Here is a 16,725-nt window from a genome sequence, read left to right as displayed (position 1 = left end):
GACAGATTTAGATTTCAGAGCTTTGATGTTGAATCGAACAGCGACTGTGATGAATACAAATACACCACAACACATGGAACAGAACACCTGTGTTGGGCGTGTCTCATCGCCATATTCTGGCGAATACACAACCCTCATATATTATGAAATATATATTAAAATGAAAAGTTCAACATTTGGGAGTTTGTGAATCTTGTGCATCAAAGGATTTGTTTTGTTCACTCTCCTGAGTTGATGAAATCAGCTGCAGGTTAGCTTAGCTTAGCATACATAATGTTTTAGGGTGCTTTCACACCTGACAGCTTTGGTCTGGATTTTCGTCTTTACTCTGAAAGTCCAGTTTGTTGTGACAGGTGAGAACACGCATTCGACCTCTGGGGCGGACCAAACCACTGGCCCATGGTCCACCAGTAAAGACGGGACTCGGTCCGTTTCCAGAGGACCCACGGTCCGGTTGGATTCAGGTGAGAACATAAACGGACCGAATACAGGAAGCAAACCAAAACACAGTGCATTGTGGGTTGCTAACGGGTGCTGACACTCGCAGAGACAGACACGCAGCCGGGCAGCGAGATGACGAGAGGACACGCGTGGAGGAGCGACGAGGAAATAGAAATATGGGCCGAGCAAACATTTTCACAGAACAGGGAGGAGTTCAGAGAGTCAGTGAGAAACTAAAGAGAGTGGACCTGATCGAGCTGTGGAACAATGTCAACAACAAAACGTTAAACTCTGTGATTCTCTCTCTTCTTGTTCTCTTCGTTTACTTCAGGGGGTTTTCTCACGTGGACATTCTGACCAATCAGAGAGCAGTTTCCTCGCACATCAAAAAACGTTTGGTCTGCTGCTAAAAGCTGCCGTGTGAACACAAACTTCAGCAAAATGCAACTTTGTAACAATTTGGTCTTTGATGCAACAGTGGACACGATGCGGACGCAGGTGTGTCTCACAAGTGATCATGTGGGAGAGAAGGAAAACCCAAATAACAGCAAGCTAAGAACAAACAAACTCCCTTCACCAAATAACGCTGCGATGAGGGCAAACTAAACCACGGCTAACTACAGTAAAGTTTCAGGGAGACCAGGGAAACACTTCTGAACCAGAGCACAAAGGCTGCCTGACAGGAGAAACACAAAGGCTGGGGCTGAGAGGACGAACCAGCACCAACTACAGTCTGCACATCACAGCGAAAGGGAAGCACACAGAAAGCTCTCACTGCCTCTGATGGTGAGTCAGCACGGAGCGCTGCAACCCCAGGATATATGTAGGCTGCCCACACCTGGTGTTAATCAGGGGCAATTAGACACACACACACACACACACACACACACACACACACCTGGCCCTGCACTCAGCTGATTCCCCTCACCAAACTGAGTGAGTGGCAGGTGTGAGTGCCCCTCACAGAAAGGCATCTCAGGGGTCCTATTTAGTTCTTTTGCAGGGTTTTTCTTTGTCCCTTTTCGCGGCCGCGTTCACGGTTGGTACTTTTAGAAGCCGTGTTGGTTATTAGAGGAGAAAGCTTTGACAGACTTTTGCACAAACAGGAGGCTCACAGCGTGCAGACAGATTTACAGAGAGCCCTAAGATCCATCAGAAGAGTGAAATCTCCAAATGATTAGGTGACGAGCATGGAAGCATGAGGAAGGTTTAACCATCTTTAACAGGTTCAGCCTGTTTGCTGACACACGGAGGGGCTGAGGACATCTTCACTGGAAAAACTGAGGCTATCTCATGCCCTCTCTTGTTCCCATCACTATGAGAGTCAGCCTGCACGTCTGACAGGCACTGACATACATCTTATTTTGTAGTTTAGGTTGGAGGACTCGATGCATTTGGCTCGTCCTCCTGGGAGGAAAAGTGTTCCCTAATTTCACGGCATTTGAGCCAGAACTTTCTGTCAGACAAGCAAACACAATCATCGATATCAATCATCAGCCGCTGCACAAGTGACAACATGAAAATCGGCAGCGTCTGAGCCTGCAGCTGCCCCCTGCAACACGGCCCCACAGCAGAGCAGATAGCATCGATCAGTGTTGTTATTGACGAGCGAGGAGAAACAAGAGGCTTCTCTCCTCAGCGTCAATAAGGTAAATTGTGAGCATCTCTCCCAGGTGTCGTCATCCTGCAATAAAGGAGGGTCAGATGGCTATTACGCCCGAGAGAGGAGGACGAGCACATTAACAGTGCAGCAGCTGAGCGCTCGGCCCGCTGGGATGGAGGGGATGAATCAGAGAACGAGCAGAGGTACTGATCTATCAGGCCCTCTGAAGACGTGGGATCGGGAATCGATGTGTGCTAACGCAGCGGTTTGTCCCTGATGTGTGAGGTCTCACCGAGCGTCACAGCTGATATCCATCATGAACACATCTGGGTCACACCTGGCTCTTTGCTTGGACACCTGCCTGGATGGAGAGTGAAACTGATCCGGACGAGCGGATTCACTCTCTCACATGCAATGAGCGTTTTAACGTCCCGGCTCAGACACTCCACACCCACCGGATAATAAAACATCCGAGCAGTGAAAGCACTTCTCCATCACCGCTGTCCTCGTTTCAGCTCCACTCCACAGACTAACACCAGAATGAGTCAAAATAAATTGATGCTAAATGTGTCGAGGACTCTGAAAACCCGGATGTGAGCACTTGTCGGTGTTGAAGGAGACTTTTTGAACTTGTGTCTAACTTTCTGGGGTAGATGTGTTCATCCTGCAGCAGTGAAACCGGCTGCAACATAATCCTGAATAAGTTCTGTCCACTGACGACTCAGAGAGGATCCCTGCAGTGTGAATGCTCATGATTTAAAACATCTCTAATCAAACCCTGGCTTTGTGTGTGAGTTTGAGGAACATACGTTTCAGCATCGCTCCACACTAATCTGATCTTTTCTTCAGCTCCTCCATCTTTTTATCTCGACTGTGCAGAGTTTATATTTCATTTAGCCTCGAGGCTTTTACTACAGTTTGCTTCAGTCTTTACTCCAACATCAGCCGAGCTTTAATTTAACCTTTATTAACAATAAATAAACAGTCAGTTCACAGGCTGAACATGTGCCTGCTCATCACACAGTCAGTCTGAAACCATATGAATACGAACACTGACCCTGACTCTCTCGTCTCTGTGGTGTCAGTCACACCTCACGTCAGACTGATTCTGTTGGTTTTACTCGTAATGCTCTCCGTGTGTCATCGTGCAAACTCTGCAGCTGCAGGTGATGACGAAGGAGAGCTGAGCTGCTGCTGTGGAGCCAGCTCTGAGTAATGTGACCCACCAGTCCAATATGCTGCTGATAATAGGACACACTGTGTGAGCCAGGAAGGCTGCATCCTATAACTAACCTTTCGTCCGCAGCGGGGCTCACACCACTGCAGGAACACACACACGCGCGCGCACACACACACACATTCACACACACCTGCATACGAACACACACCTCCATACACACTCACAGTAAGCTGAGGCTCAGAGTGCAGCTGATTAGAGCAGCGAGCTGGACTCCACAGAGCCGTGTGACGGCTGAAGAGGCAGAAACAAAGTGAGTCAAAGCAGCAACTGTTGGAAACACAGGTTCAGGATTCCTGCTGGCTCCTGCATCCGGAGAGATCCAAGAGTTAACCAGTATGACTCTGTCACATATCAGCAGCTTTTACAGGAAGATGTGCAGATGATAATAATGTCCACACATGATTTATGTAATGTTCGATTCCCGGTTCAGACGTAGCGGGCCTTTCTGTGTGGAGTCTGCATGTTCTCCCCGTGCGTGCATGGGTTCCCTCCGGGGACACCGGCTTCCTCCCACAGTCCAAAGACATGCTCGTTAGCTTCATCGGTGACTCTAAATTGCCCGTAGGTGTGAATGTGAGCGTGAAAAGTTGTCTGTCTCTACAGCTGTGTCCATATTTGAAGGCTGATTATGTCACAGCGGCGCGGCGAAGGCTGTCCCATTTCAAAGGCTCCTTCAGACGCGTCCTCCTTTTCCCGGGCCACGAAGGATCCATCAGGTGCATCCTTCATGGTCCAACATATCCCAAGATCCATTGTGTGCCACTTCAAACGAGATGGCGGACTCTTAGGCAGCCGAGGAATACACTTTAAATGTAATCAGAAAGCTAGAGATACGCTGATAGCTAGTTAGCCAGCTACCTGCTGGTAGCGTTGGTGGCGTCAGGAGCGGGAACAGAAGGATGCAGCTCCTGAACTGAGACACAGCTTTTGTGTCAGTCCTGTGATTGACAGGTGACCTGTCCAGGTGTCACCCTGCCTCTCGCACAATGACAGCTGGGATCGGCTCCAGCCCCCTGAGACCCTGAACAGGATATGCGGTACAGATGATGGATGGATGGATCCCTTCAAGTATTAGATGAGTATACCACAAAGATCACACATCTGACACTAACTTCAGTATTATGTGGTTTTTATCAATGACTTGTTTTTGTATCTTTTTTTTAGGACGATCATTTATACGAGTGTTTTATACTTTCTGACAGTGTACACGATCAACATGTTCTCACTCCAAAGATATCAAACACATTATCCTGCTCAGAGGCCCTCAGCTTCAGAACATTACGAGGTACCTCTCCAGCAGCAGTTTGGGCCTCCACAGCCTCCACAGTAAAGTTAGATATATAAATATGCAACGTCAGACAACGTCTCCTTCCCACATGCTGCTGAAAATGATGCGAAACCCACTTCAACCAACTCGTCTCTGTTTTTGTCGAGGGCAAGGAGGCCACTGGACTTTCTTAGGCACACTCACACAGCAGAGGATTTAGTGTCAGATACCGTCACTGAATCAGAGCACCTCTCTGCAGTGAGATAAACGGTGACCGGTTCCCGCCCTCACAGGGTCTCTCTCAGGGCGTGGCCAGACAGAGTCATGAGACACAGGCTGTGTTCGAAAAGTCGTTAATATATGCAGTGTGGCATAAAAAAGGCTCGTAGTAGTAAAAATAGTCTTTTTGTTTTTTTAATTCATCAAAACACTTGTGTGAAGGTATTTTGTAAATATTGATATCAACATTGCTCCACTCTGTTTAAGGCTTTGCGTGCACGCTGACATTTAAAAGAAGAAAATGTATAAAACACTTTTTGGAACCAAATTTGGAGCCGCCCCCGGGCGAGCTCCTGAAACATCATCGTTCGTCGTACCACTCCACCAGCAGGGGGTGCTGAAACACTTGGTTGTATTATCTCAGGATAGCAGAGGTAAACCACATGTTGGTATGCTTTAATGCTAACATCTTTTTTATTTTGCAACACTTGAAATGCTCGTCACTTTCTGACTGTAACGGTAGATCTGTTTCCAGCTTCGTCCCAGTGTGTGGGTCCTGGTCCTGGTCCTGGTCCTGGTCCTGACTGCACGTCTGGTTTAAATTAATATGATTTCATCCTCCTGCATGCACACGTGGACATGAAGTCCTTTTTCTTCTGCTGTGCACATATTTGGAATCAAAACGATGTGCTGTAGTGACTGATGAAGCTGAAGAGCCAGAAAGAATATAATGTTGTTGCAGGAATGATAACTCTGCCTCTGACACGTCCTGTGAGTCACGATGCAGGGCAGCAAATGACCGTCCATTATAAAGTCCATCCTTCATTTGCAGCATAAATTATTCCTTTATCTCTCTGTTTCTACAGTTAATCAATGAGCGAAGATACAGGGACAGAGCGGGACAACACTTTACCTCTGATTTCCCTGCGCTCGCATTTTCACCTCTGCAGCAGAGCCGCGCCGCGCCGAGCAGAGCGGCAGTCCATCTCAGGTGAAGTGTCATTAAGGCTGGTGGCCATTTTTCATAATCCAGTGCAGCTCCAGAGATCAATACTGGTGTGTGTGGAGGAGTGTGGAGTGGATTTGTGTGTGTGTGTGAAGAGGGAATAGAAGCTGTTAGTGGCTCTCTAATGCAATTTAATGCGCGCTGACCGCAGTAATGAGCAGGAGGAAAGGAAGCCAAACGTTGGGAGGATCACAGAGCGGTTTTATCCGCCCGCTATGAATTAGAGAGGAAACGACACTTGATTTAGAACCACTGCATCAGTTTAAAACCATTTACAACATTATACAGGCTCAATGCCTTCCTCTGGGAAAGTGCACTGCTTTGGTGCATGTGCTATTTCTAATCTGAGCTCGACTGCTGCACAATAAAAACCTGAAGCTCCATGAATGTTGCAGGCAAAGGTGCATTAATTCAAGCATTTCAGTGCAATCAGGGAGGTTCTTTCCTTCTGTCTCGTGGCTCATCTGTTTTTATACCTCAAATATAAACCATCCCATCAGTATCTGAAATATACTTGACCGAATAATCTCAACTCAACATCCTCTTATGAGATAGATTCTGTTTTATCTGCAGCTCACAGCTTTCCTCAGCTGATGGAGGCATGAGGATGTTTAAGACGTCGTTGGACTGACAGTGAGGCCATTTTAAAGGTCTCACTTGTCTTTGTCTGAATAGCTTGATTATCTTGGCGGCACACAAAGATCCGAGTTTAATCGACAAACACGTTCATTCTCTTTAAACTTTCTTCACATTGATGCTCCTTCACCGTCCCTGTTATATTTTGCATGATCTCGTCCTCTGCTCTCTGACCTCCGACCTATTTGGTTTGCAGTCGGTTGGCTAATGACTTCTTATTTGATTTAGAAGAAGAACAAGTTATCTCTGTGTTTGTATACTTTGCATGCAGAACAGATGGCCAGAATGAAGGGGCAACATCACTGCATCGAACAGGGCTAGAGATTCACTATTGCCTCTTCCATTCAGTCCCTAGTGCTCATCATTTGTATTTTCTAGTATTTTCTAGAATCGTCTCAGCCTGAGAGATGTAGCTCCTCATGAAACAGCAGCAACAGAAAGGTCAAAGTTTAAGTTCAGGACAGAAAGAGTCGAGGCTGATGAAGATGTGAGCTGGTCATAAACCAGAGCTCAGCCGAGCAGGTACCCGACAGTCTGCACATCACCTGAGCACACGAGCGGTTAGCAATGAACTGAAACAGTGTAAACAATATTTGGAAAAAGAAATGTAGGTTATTATAATTTGCTTCATTCACATGAGATGGTATTGATGAAGCATTCATCGCTCCAGACTGCCCGCCTGATCGGTCTTTGTACTCAGAGCGGTTCACTGCTCGCTCCACGCTCCGTCCTCGGTGAGTTTGTTTCTGCTGCAGAGTGTCGTGGACGTGAAGCGACTCAGCAGCTCGTTCTTTACAGACGACCAAACAGAACCTCACACCTGGCTGCTCGGACCGTTTCACTGTGATGGTGATTTACACGGTTTGAGAGTAAATCTTTTCAGCTGACTTACTTTACTGATGACATTACCTTTCACCATCTTTACTGCAGAACATCCATCATTTAACAGATCCACCCACCCGGCTGCAAAATCACCGCTCTCTGCTGTGTTCAGAGGGAGTCAGAGTGCAGCAACACACAGTACATTTACTACTAACTTCGACTTTATTACTGTATTAATCCCCTTTCGGCAAGTTTTCACTACATTATAGAATTAGTTCCAAACAAGCGATGACGAGCCGTTTCGGAGGACGGTGTTTCGAGTGACCTGACCTGACCATGACACGCACAGGCAACACTTCAAAGGCATAACAGAAACGTATATTTTGAGCTCGTAAAAAAAAACTACAAGGAGGCATTCACGAGGACAGCTCCGTTTTGTGGGCTGGTGCCGGCGGAACCGCCTCCAGTGAAACGCAGGGAAAACCAAAGAACGGCAGACACAAACCCACTCCTCCCACACCGGGGAACAGCCTGGGAATGGACATTGAGATTGTGGACTCTTACAAGTACCTGGGTGCTCACCGGAACAATAAACTGGACTGGACAGATCACACCGATGCACTTTATAAGAAAGGCCAGAGCAGACTCCACCTGCTGAGGAGACTCGGTCCTTTGGAGTACAGGGAGCTCTCCTGAGAACCTTCTATGACTCTGTGGCGGCAGCAGCGTCACAGTTGCAGACAGGAAGAGACTTAACTGGTGAAGAAGGCGGGCTCTGTTCTGGGCTGCCCCCTTGACCCTGTAGAGGTGGTGGGTGACAGGAGGACGATGGCACACTTCCTACCCCCTGCATGGCACAGTAACAGCACTGGGGAGCTCCTTCAGACTGCTCCACCCGCGCTGTGGAGCAAATCCTTCCTTCCTGCTGCAGTCAGACTGTTGCATCGAGCCCGCTCCCAGTAGAACAATAAAAACACTCCGATCTTATATGTGCAATAATAGAAGTGCTTTCAGTGTACATGTTAACTTCAGTGCAGTGTGAGGACGGTACTTTTTCTGTTAAATGTAAAACACATGGTCACTGGTTGAACTGAAACAGCGTCTCTGTTATTTCCTCTTCCACCCTGACCTGCCGCTGAGAGGTCGGCGCTCATCACATGACCTGCCAGCTCCTCCAAAAGTGAAGCCCAAACCTCTCCATTGCCCCCTGGGGGAGGGGCTGTTAGTTTAGGGAGCGCTTGGTTTGATCTGCAGCAGAGTTTTCTACGGGTGGAGCATTTAAAACGTCAACATCACTGTCAGTCATGATTATTTAAAGCTCCTGTGAGGAACTTTCGGTTTGTGTTGACTTCGGCGCCCCCTGTGGACGAAGCCGTACCTCTTATCTCTTTGCTGATTTTGTCCTGTACATGCTTTGCTTTTGTTTTTACTTTCTCTTACAGTCACGTGTCACTCACTTTAAATGTCTGCCCTGGAAAATGTAAACAAAGGCAGCATGCAGTTAATCGCTGCCTCTGACCCCCCCCTCCCTCCACCAGCAGCTTCAGGCATTAATATAACTATTTAGAAAGAATCAGTCTTGTCTCTGTTGGTCTGGTTTCAGTCTGTTTCATAACCAGTGAAAAACTCCTCACAGGAGCTTTAATCATGGGAAGACAAAATCATGCTCAGGATCAATATTTGATTGATTGTGCAGCCCTACTACAGAGTCCTTCTTTACAGTGTTGGGCCACAGACCGCGCTTCTGTGTTTGCTGCTTTGTAACTGAGAACAGGCCGGAGAGTACTGAAGGCAAAAAGGTCAACGCGTCAAGAAACTTGAGCCATCAGACGATCAGGTGACTCAGGTGACAGCTTGAACAGGTGATCTAAACCACTACAGTTGGTCAGACGTGAAGCAGGAAGTGGTCTCTGAGCTGTGATGGATACTAACCTTCATTTTTCTGCTGTGAAAAAGTAAAAGATCAAATCTGGAGTTGGATCATTTGACTGCTTCTCTTCCTCGACTTCTTCCTGTCTCAGCGTTTCACCTGCTTCATCATTTCTGCTCTGAAAGGACGAAACCACGACAGAGCAAAGTTGTCATAAAGCAGAATTATTGTTTGGCCCTCTGACAATCTAAAAATGGTGTTTCTAAGCATTTTTACGACCATCTCTTCCTCCTCTGTGTGTATCTACTCAGACAAATTAGGAATATCTCATGTCCGCTCTGCTGGCAGCAGAAAGTCTGTCTGTCCGAGGCCATCAGTGAGATTAAATAGTGTCCAGCACAGTTACAGAAGCAGGCTGAGTAATAAGAGCCTTTTGTCCCCGAGGCTAAAGGAAGAACAGTGTCCTGTCTCTCTACTGATTTATACCGATGCTGTGATATCAAAGACACATTTTAAACTGTAATTAGAGACAATATAAAGAGAGACAATGTGGCACCAAGGGCGCTAAATCTTCTGGAGGTACTACATAGGTCATGACTTAAAGATGTAATGCAGGACAATGCAAATCAAATCTAACAGGACACATATTTGGCTGACGTGAGGAAGGTCTGATCATAAAGAAAAGATTAGCTCACTAGACTCACAATATAAAGTCTCTGGATAACTTACATCTTGACAATGTCACTGTCAACTTTTTGTTAATGAATGCTACTGAGCCAAAAACATCGTGCTTGTGTAGTTTTATCCACTTTCATGAGACGCTGCCAGCAAATTATTTCAGAAGTAGTTCTGGGCACTTTTAATCAGAAATGCCTCATTTCCAGAATTTTGGAGAAACTCTCCAAAAATTTCATTAAAAAAAGTTTATGTGAAAGGTTATAAACTTTGCCTCTGAGTCCGACAGAAAGTCCATCCATCCATCCATTATCTTCCTCTCATCCGGGTCGCGGTGGTCGTGGCAGCAGGCTCAGCAAGGTGACCCAGGCATCCCTCTCCCCAGCAACATTTCCCAGCTCCTCCTGGCGGATCTCGAGGCGTTCCCAGGCCAGACGGGATATATTATCCCTCCATCGAGCTCTGGGTCTGCCCCGGGGTCTCCTCCCAGTTGGACGTGCCCGGAAAACCTCCAAAGGGAGGCACCCAGAAGGCATCCTAACCAGATGCCCGACTGGTTCCTTTCTACGCAGAGGAGAAGCGGCTCCACCCGGATCTCCGAGCTCCTGACCCTCTCTCTAAGGATGAGCCCAGACATCCTGCAGAGGAAACTCATTTTCAGCCACTTGTATCTGCGTTCTCATTCTTTCGGTCACTACCCAAAGCTCGTGACCACAGGTGAGGTTTGGAACGTAGATCGACTGGTAAATCGAAAGCTTTGCTGTCAGGCTCAGCTCCCTCTTCACCACGACGGTCCGGTACAACGCCCGCATCACTGCTGATGCTGCACCGATCCGCCTGTCAATCTCACGATCCAGTTTACCCTCACTCGTGACAGAAAGCGCTCATACTCCGACAGAAAGTAAACACAGAAATTGGCCCCCAGAAATGTAAGGTCGGGACACCTGATGTTGTTTCCTCTAATGTAGGCGAACAGAGCCTCAGGATGCTTCACAGAAGAGCAGAAGTGTCAGAACAAAGGTCACATAAAGAGTCGGCGCTTAGAATTTGTCCTCTTGTTAATTAACATGTGAAGATGTGGTGTCCTTGTCAACAACATCACACATTGTTATTGAAATAATGTTGCATCTTCCAATGAGAGAAACAAGGAGCTCTAATGATGGTTTTTCTTCAATGCAACATTTCATCATTTGATTCACACAGAACGTTTTATTGTCCAGGCTTTGTGACACCTGTCTCTGAGAACTCCTGTCTCTGAGACTTCCTGTTTCCGAGACTTCCTGTCTCTGAGACCTCCTGTCTCCGAGACCTCCTGTCTCTGAGACTTCCTGTCTCTGAGACTTCCTGTGTCTGAGACCTCCTGTCTCTGAGACTTCCTGTCTCTGAGACCTCCTGTCTCTGAGACTTCCTGTCTCTGAGACTTCCTGTCTCCGAGACCTCCTGTCTCCGAGACTTCCTGTCTCTGAGACCTCTTGTCTCTGAGACTTCCTGTCTCTGAGACTTCCTGTCTCTGAGACCTCCTGTCTCTGAGACTTCCTGTCTCTGAGACCTCTTGTCTCTGAGACCTCTTGTCTCTGACACTTCCTGTCTCTGACACTTCCTGTCTCTGAGACCTCCTGTCTCTGAGACTTCCTGTCTCTGAGACCTCCTGTCTCTGAGACCTCTTGTCTCTGAGACTTCCTGTCTCTGAGACTTCCTGTCTCCACCCTGATTCGATGGAAGAAGATGGAAAAAAAAAGCGACAGTTCCAATATTAATCATGTGAATGAACAATAACTGACCTCTCTGTCAACAGTTTGAAATACTTTCTACTGGAAAAATAGTTCCTTTGAGAGGTTCGGATGGTTTTGTTTATTGACTCGACTCGCAGTACAAAGACATGTTTGATGGAGTTTTTCTGTTGTTGCCTTTTTTCACGTCTTTCTTGTTTACAACTTTTAATAACTACGTTTGAGGGATTCTTTAAAAAAAATGCTGGACAACAACTCTTTCGTAAAATGGAAAACAGGACAATTAATAAAAACGCTTTATGTACTGTCTCTTTGTTTCACTGGTCCTACCTTGCGCTGCGGGCTGGCCTCTTCTGTTTCATTAACGTCATTTTGACGTTATATATCACCTCAATAGAAAAGAATAAGTAGACGAGCCTATCGGTGCCACCTTTCCCACGGTCGTCTGTCCCATTACGGCTCTGCATCAACAACAGCACATAAACATGACAAAGTTTGTTCCGGTGTTGTCGTACGTTGTCATCTTTGCGATTACGTAGATCATAAATCTGTAAGATTCAGGTTTGTTCAACATCTTGTAAATAAATGTTGAAGAAATACAACCATGAGACAGTCAGCCAGTCACGTTTCTGTTTCCATCCATTCATGTTTCCTACAGAACGACAGTAAACCTTCGGACAGGACAGGGGTATATTTGCACCATAAGGAAAAGGTATAGAACACCTTACCCCCAAACAAGAGAGACGGCATCAGTTGGAAAGGGGAGGGCCCAAAACATTCAGAGAACGTGTCTCTCTGTGACGTGATCGTCAGCAGACGTTCTCATCGCAGCAGAACAAGAGGGCGGGTTGGGGGGATTGAACACTAATTGATAATGGATGGCGTCGTTGTCTTCCCTCCATGTGCTGCTGAGCTATCATGCTAACCACAATGAGGTAATGTGAGGTCACAGTAACCTTTGAACTCTAACCACCAACATCCAACCAGTCTTCTCTTCACTTCTTCTTTTACGTTTGTGCCAAATGTTAAATTATTACCTTCAATAATTCTTGAGATATCACTACCTCAAAAATGGGATGGGTTTGGTGTCACAGAGAGGTTGACCTTTAACCTTTAGTTTTAAAATATCATTGTTTCATTATTTTAACCAATAAGACATTTCTGTGTCATAATGAGCTTATGCATTCTTAAGTCATGGACAACATGTTTTTGTTTAGTAAGTTCACACTGACCTTTGACCTTTGGGCACTAAAACCTCATCAGTTCATCTCCGAGTCAGACTGAATGTTGGTGTCAAACCTGAAGACATTCCCTCCAGGCGTTCCTGACATACCGCATTTATAAGAATGGCCCAAACATGGATGGACGGATCGACAGCCTGAACATGTAATGCCTCCAGACTCGACTGTCACCTAGCGACGGCACAAAAAAGGCAGATACTAGAACATAGACCACTGAGGGTTTTTAAAGTTCGCCACACACTAGAAGGCTCCAGGTCACAGGTCGTTTAGCTCCTGTTGTGGAAACGACACATTTAACAGCTTTAGAAGAAATGAAATGGCAGACTTGTGTACAAGTAACTACATTTTTCTGATCAAGGTACAAACGGACCATGTGCTTTACATATGCAGGCTCTTGTAGTTCCCTTGAGCGTGCCTACAACTGCAAACATTTCAGCTGTGAGGTTGCTTTAAATGGTTGAGTGTACGTAGACTTTAAGGGGAATCTCTCTGTGACTTCTGAGCTGGCAGTGTTTATCCTCAGAGGAGCCTACGCTCTTCAAACAGACCTCTACATCTATCACTGAGCTCTCCTACACGAGTACACTCCTAACCGTCAGATCGGTGATCGTTCAGGGACACATCACGAGGAATAAACTCACTTTGAAGATATGTTTTTAATTAAATGTGTAATGAGGTAAATAAATAATCAAGAGCAAGAAGTTCCCTCAACAACAGTTCCGTTGAATGTATATACAGTACACCTTTGTGCAAAAACATGGATTCAAAAGACATTGTAAGCTGATAACTTCAAGGCACATATATATACTGTTTACCATAACATTGTTTCTGCTAAACAAAAGAAGAGTTGGTTCTTTAATGTGCTTTTTTGCTGCTCCCTGTGACACCCACCATAAAACACAGCTCCCACTAATAACACGATCCCTTAACTGTGATAATGTATTCGTCCTGAAAAGCAGGTGAAAGCGCTGCGGCCTGCCACTTTCGCAGGATGTTTAATGATTGTGACCTTTAAATTTCATTTTGAAGCAGAGAAAATTCAATTTGCATAAAAATGTGTCATCTTCCTCCAGCAGGAATCTAATCGTTTGCATCTCTGACTGTAGTGGCAATCAAACAAATGTGCCACATTACTGTGATGACTGGATAAAAAACAGTCACAGGAAAGTGACTCCAGAAAACTACGCCCTCTGGTGGTGAGACTTGTGTCTCTTTCCCCCTCTCACTCTACAAGCTGGTTTCAGCACCCTGATGGTGCTACAGAGTGGATTCTGAATCTGTTATGGTTACAGTATACAATGACTCCAAAATCATTCACGACTACTGAAATAAAACCCAGCTGAGAAATAAATGAATCCTGATTGTACATGTCTGTGTGCACACAACTTAAACAGCACAACTCCAGAGCCCAATAACTTATAAATCAAATGTTGTTATATAAAAGATATCGTCCAGTTACTTGTATAAATTACATTTCTTGACGACGTTGGGGTTTCAAATATTATTAACACTGTACAGTGTCCAGTAAAGTGTGGCTAACTGTCAGTATAAATGCTGCTGATGTTTTCCAAAACCATCATGTGCGACAAAAGTCTGCGTCCTGAACATTGTTCTTGCAGTAGACTGTGCTGTTGTTCCCCAGGGGGCAGTCTCGGAAGCCAATGCCCCCATTAGGGGTGTAAATAGGCTGAATGCGGAAGTCTCCCTTGAGGAGCTGCTCGTTGTTGAGCGAGACAATCTGGAAGCTGGTCTCAGTCATTTCCAGGATAGAATTATCTTTCTTGGTGCCCGCCTCGCAGTAGTCGTCTTTTCTCCGACCCCGGTTGTATTTCCACTCGGTGGAGGACTTGGAGCGGCTCTTCTTGTGCATGTGCCAGCAGAAGATGCTGAGGAAGACCACCAGAACCACGATGACAGCCCCGCCAATCAGCCCGGCCAGCAGAAAAGGGGAGCTGGTTTCCTGCTGTGTGGCCTGCTCAGGCCCTGATGGTCTTTTGTTGTTGTCCGGGCTGTAGGATGCCATCGTGGTCACAGCTTCCGTGCACACGGTATCATCTTTGGGCCGGTAGTTATTGAACGCATCCAAAGGAATGACACAGATCCGATAGGTGGACTTTGGCTCAAGATTGGCCAGTCTGATCCCTCGATGATCCCCACCCACTATCCTCTCCCTGACAGTGTCCCCTGTCAGACTGGGGCCCATCCTCGCCCAGGTCACCTTGTATGCAGTGACCGGAAAGGTGGCAACCCAGCTGACATGAATCGCTGAGCCATTCAGACTCGCAAAGGTGACCTGCAAATTCTCACTGCGGGGCGCAAGAGGTTTCTTAGTCCTCAACCCCACACCTCTGGTTGAGTAGGTCGGATAGAGGCTGGGTGATGTGGGGAATGGTTGCCTGGAAGAGGAGGGGGAGACAAACTGAGTGACCAGGGGGAAGTCTGTGCGTGAAGACATGGATGGGATCAAACCAGTATAAGCTGGTGAGGTGAGCAGGGGGGCTGTCGTTGTGCTCTGCGGACACTGGACCAGCTCAGCGCTCAGCTCCCTGATCACCATGCCCCGGAACTTCTCAGGTTTATGGCACATGAATCCGCGCACGTTGAGAGAGGATGGCAGAGCTTTAAGCCATGACACCACCCATGAGATGCTGCAGTCACACAGCCAAAGGTTGTTCCGAACGGTGAGCTGTCTGAGACTTACCAGGTCATCAAAGACCCCCTGCGTCAGCGTCTGCAGCTGGTTGTTAGAAATATCCAACCTCTCCAGCTTGTGCAACCCTGCAAACGCTTTAACAGGGATCTTGTTCATCTGATTATCCTGAAAGTTTAATTTGACGAGCACCTCCCCTGGGAGGAAAGGAGGAGGGTACGTAAGTGAGTTGCGGGCCAGGGACAGCTCCCTCAGGGTGATCAGGTCCTGAAAGGTCCCGGGAGCAATCCCTTCATCTGTCAAAAGGTTCCCGCCCAAAAGGAGACGCTGCAAGCGAGTGACGTTTCTAAAAGCTTCCTCTGCGATGACTGCGATCCGGTTCTCGTCTAATCGCAGTTCTTTTAGATCATCAGGAAGACCAATAGGCACACTGCTCAGGTGGTTTTTGGTGAGGAAGAGCATCTTCAGGCTCACCGCCTCACGGAAGGCCCCTTCCTCTACCCCGACAGTAGAAATGGAGTTATCATCCAAATGCAGCTCCTCCAGCCAAAGGAGCTGAGCCAGAGCTGCCCTGGAGATGGTCTGAATGTTGTTCTCCTGCAGATGGAGAACTCTTACATTTTTGGGCAGGTTAATGGGGAACTCATCCAGCTGGTTTCCATAGAGATACACAGTTTCCACAGATGCCAGGTGGTGCAGCTCCAAGGGAAAGCCAGCGTTGTTGATTTGGTTGTTATGGAGGTAGAGGATCTTATAACCCTCACCGATTCCCAGAGGCACTGAGGTCAGGCTCCGCTCGTTGCAGTAAACAAAGGTGCGGTCACAGCGGCACTCCTCTGGACAGTTGGAGGCCCGGGAGAACTGAAGGTGAAGGCCCAACAGTATCGGTATCCACGGCCTGATAAAGGAGGCCCAGTCCTTACTCCATAAACGCCACTGTATCTCCATTTCAAACGGATCAGAAAAAAACACCAAAGCAGAGAAAAAACACTAGAAATCAGGATCTGAAACATCCAACAGAACAGTCGTTAGTTAAGACCACCATGTCCCGCCTGGTGCTGCAGAAGGTCTTGAGTAATCCCTCGGTAATTAGTTGTCCTAAGCTTCCCATCACAAAAGCAATGGTCTCATTAAGCAATATGATTCCTTCTCCAGCCACTGTCCACGACTGAGCAGAGAGACATTTCATCACATTTTCAGCCTCTCTTCTCTTCTACCACCGGGCAGAGCTCTCACTGCACACACAGCCATGTGCGACACACTGCTGGGTAATCATTAGATTTCCTCTTCCTCGGTCACGTCACACACTGCTGGTTCCTCGAACT

At 46.9% G+C, this 16,725-nt stretch overlaps 1 protein-coding gene across 1 annotated transcript; it reads right to left on the bottom strand.

Moving 5' to 3' along the window:
- Window positions 1–13,431: 13,431 nt before the first annotated feature.
- Window positions 13,432–16,348, bottom strand: LOC138591410 (leucine-rich repeat transmembrane protein FLRT2). Its single transcript, XM_069662002.1, has one exon. It carries the CDS (start codon window positions 16,346–16,348, stop codon window positions 14,327–14,329), a length of 2,022 nt encoding a protein of 673 aa, XP_069518103.1. The 3' UTR covers window positions 13,432–14,326.
- Window positions 16,349–16,725: the final 377 nt, after the last annotated feature.

This window comes from Semicossyphus pulcher, unplaced genomic scaffold, assembly GCF_022749685.1.
Source record: "Semicossyphus pulcher isolate SPU_LCO1_2020_fin unplaced genomic scaffold, fSemPul1.0.p SCAF_14, whole genome shotgun sequence".
In the NCBI taxonomy this organism is placed as follows: domain Eukaryota; kingdom Metazoa; phylum Chordata; class Actinopteri; order Labriformes; family Labridae; genus Semicossyphus; species Semicossyphus pulcher.
Note: the sequence above shows the minus strand (reverse complement) of the source record. Positions and strands in the feature narration are given on the sequence as shown.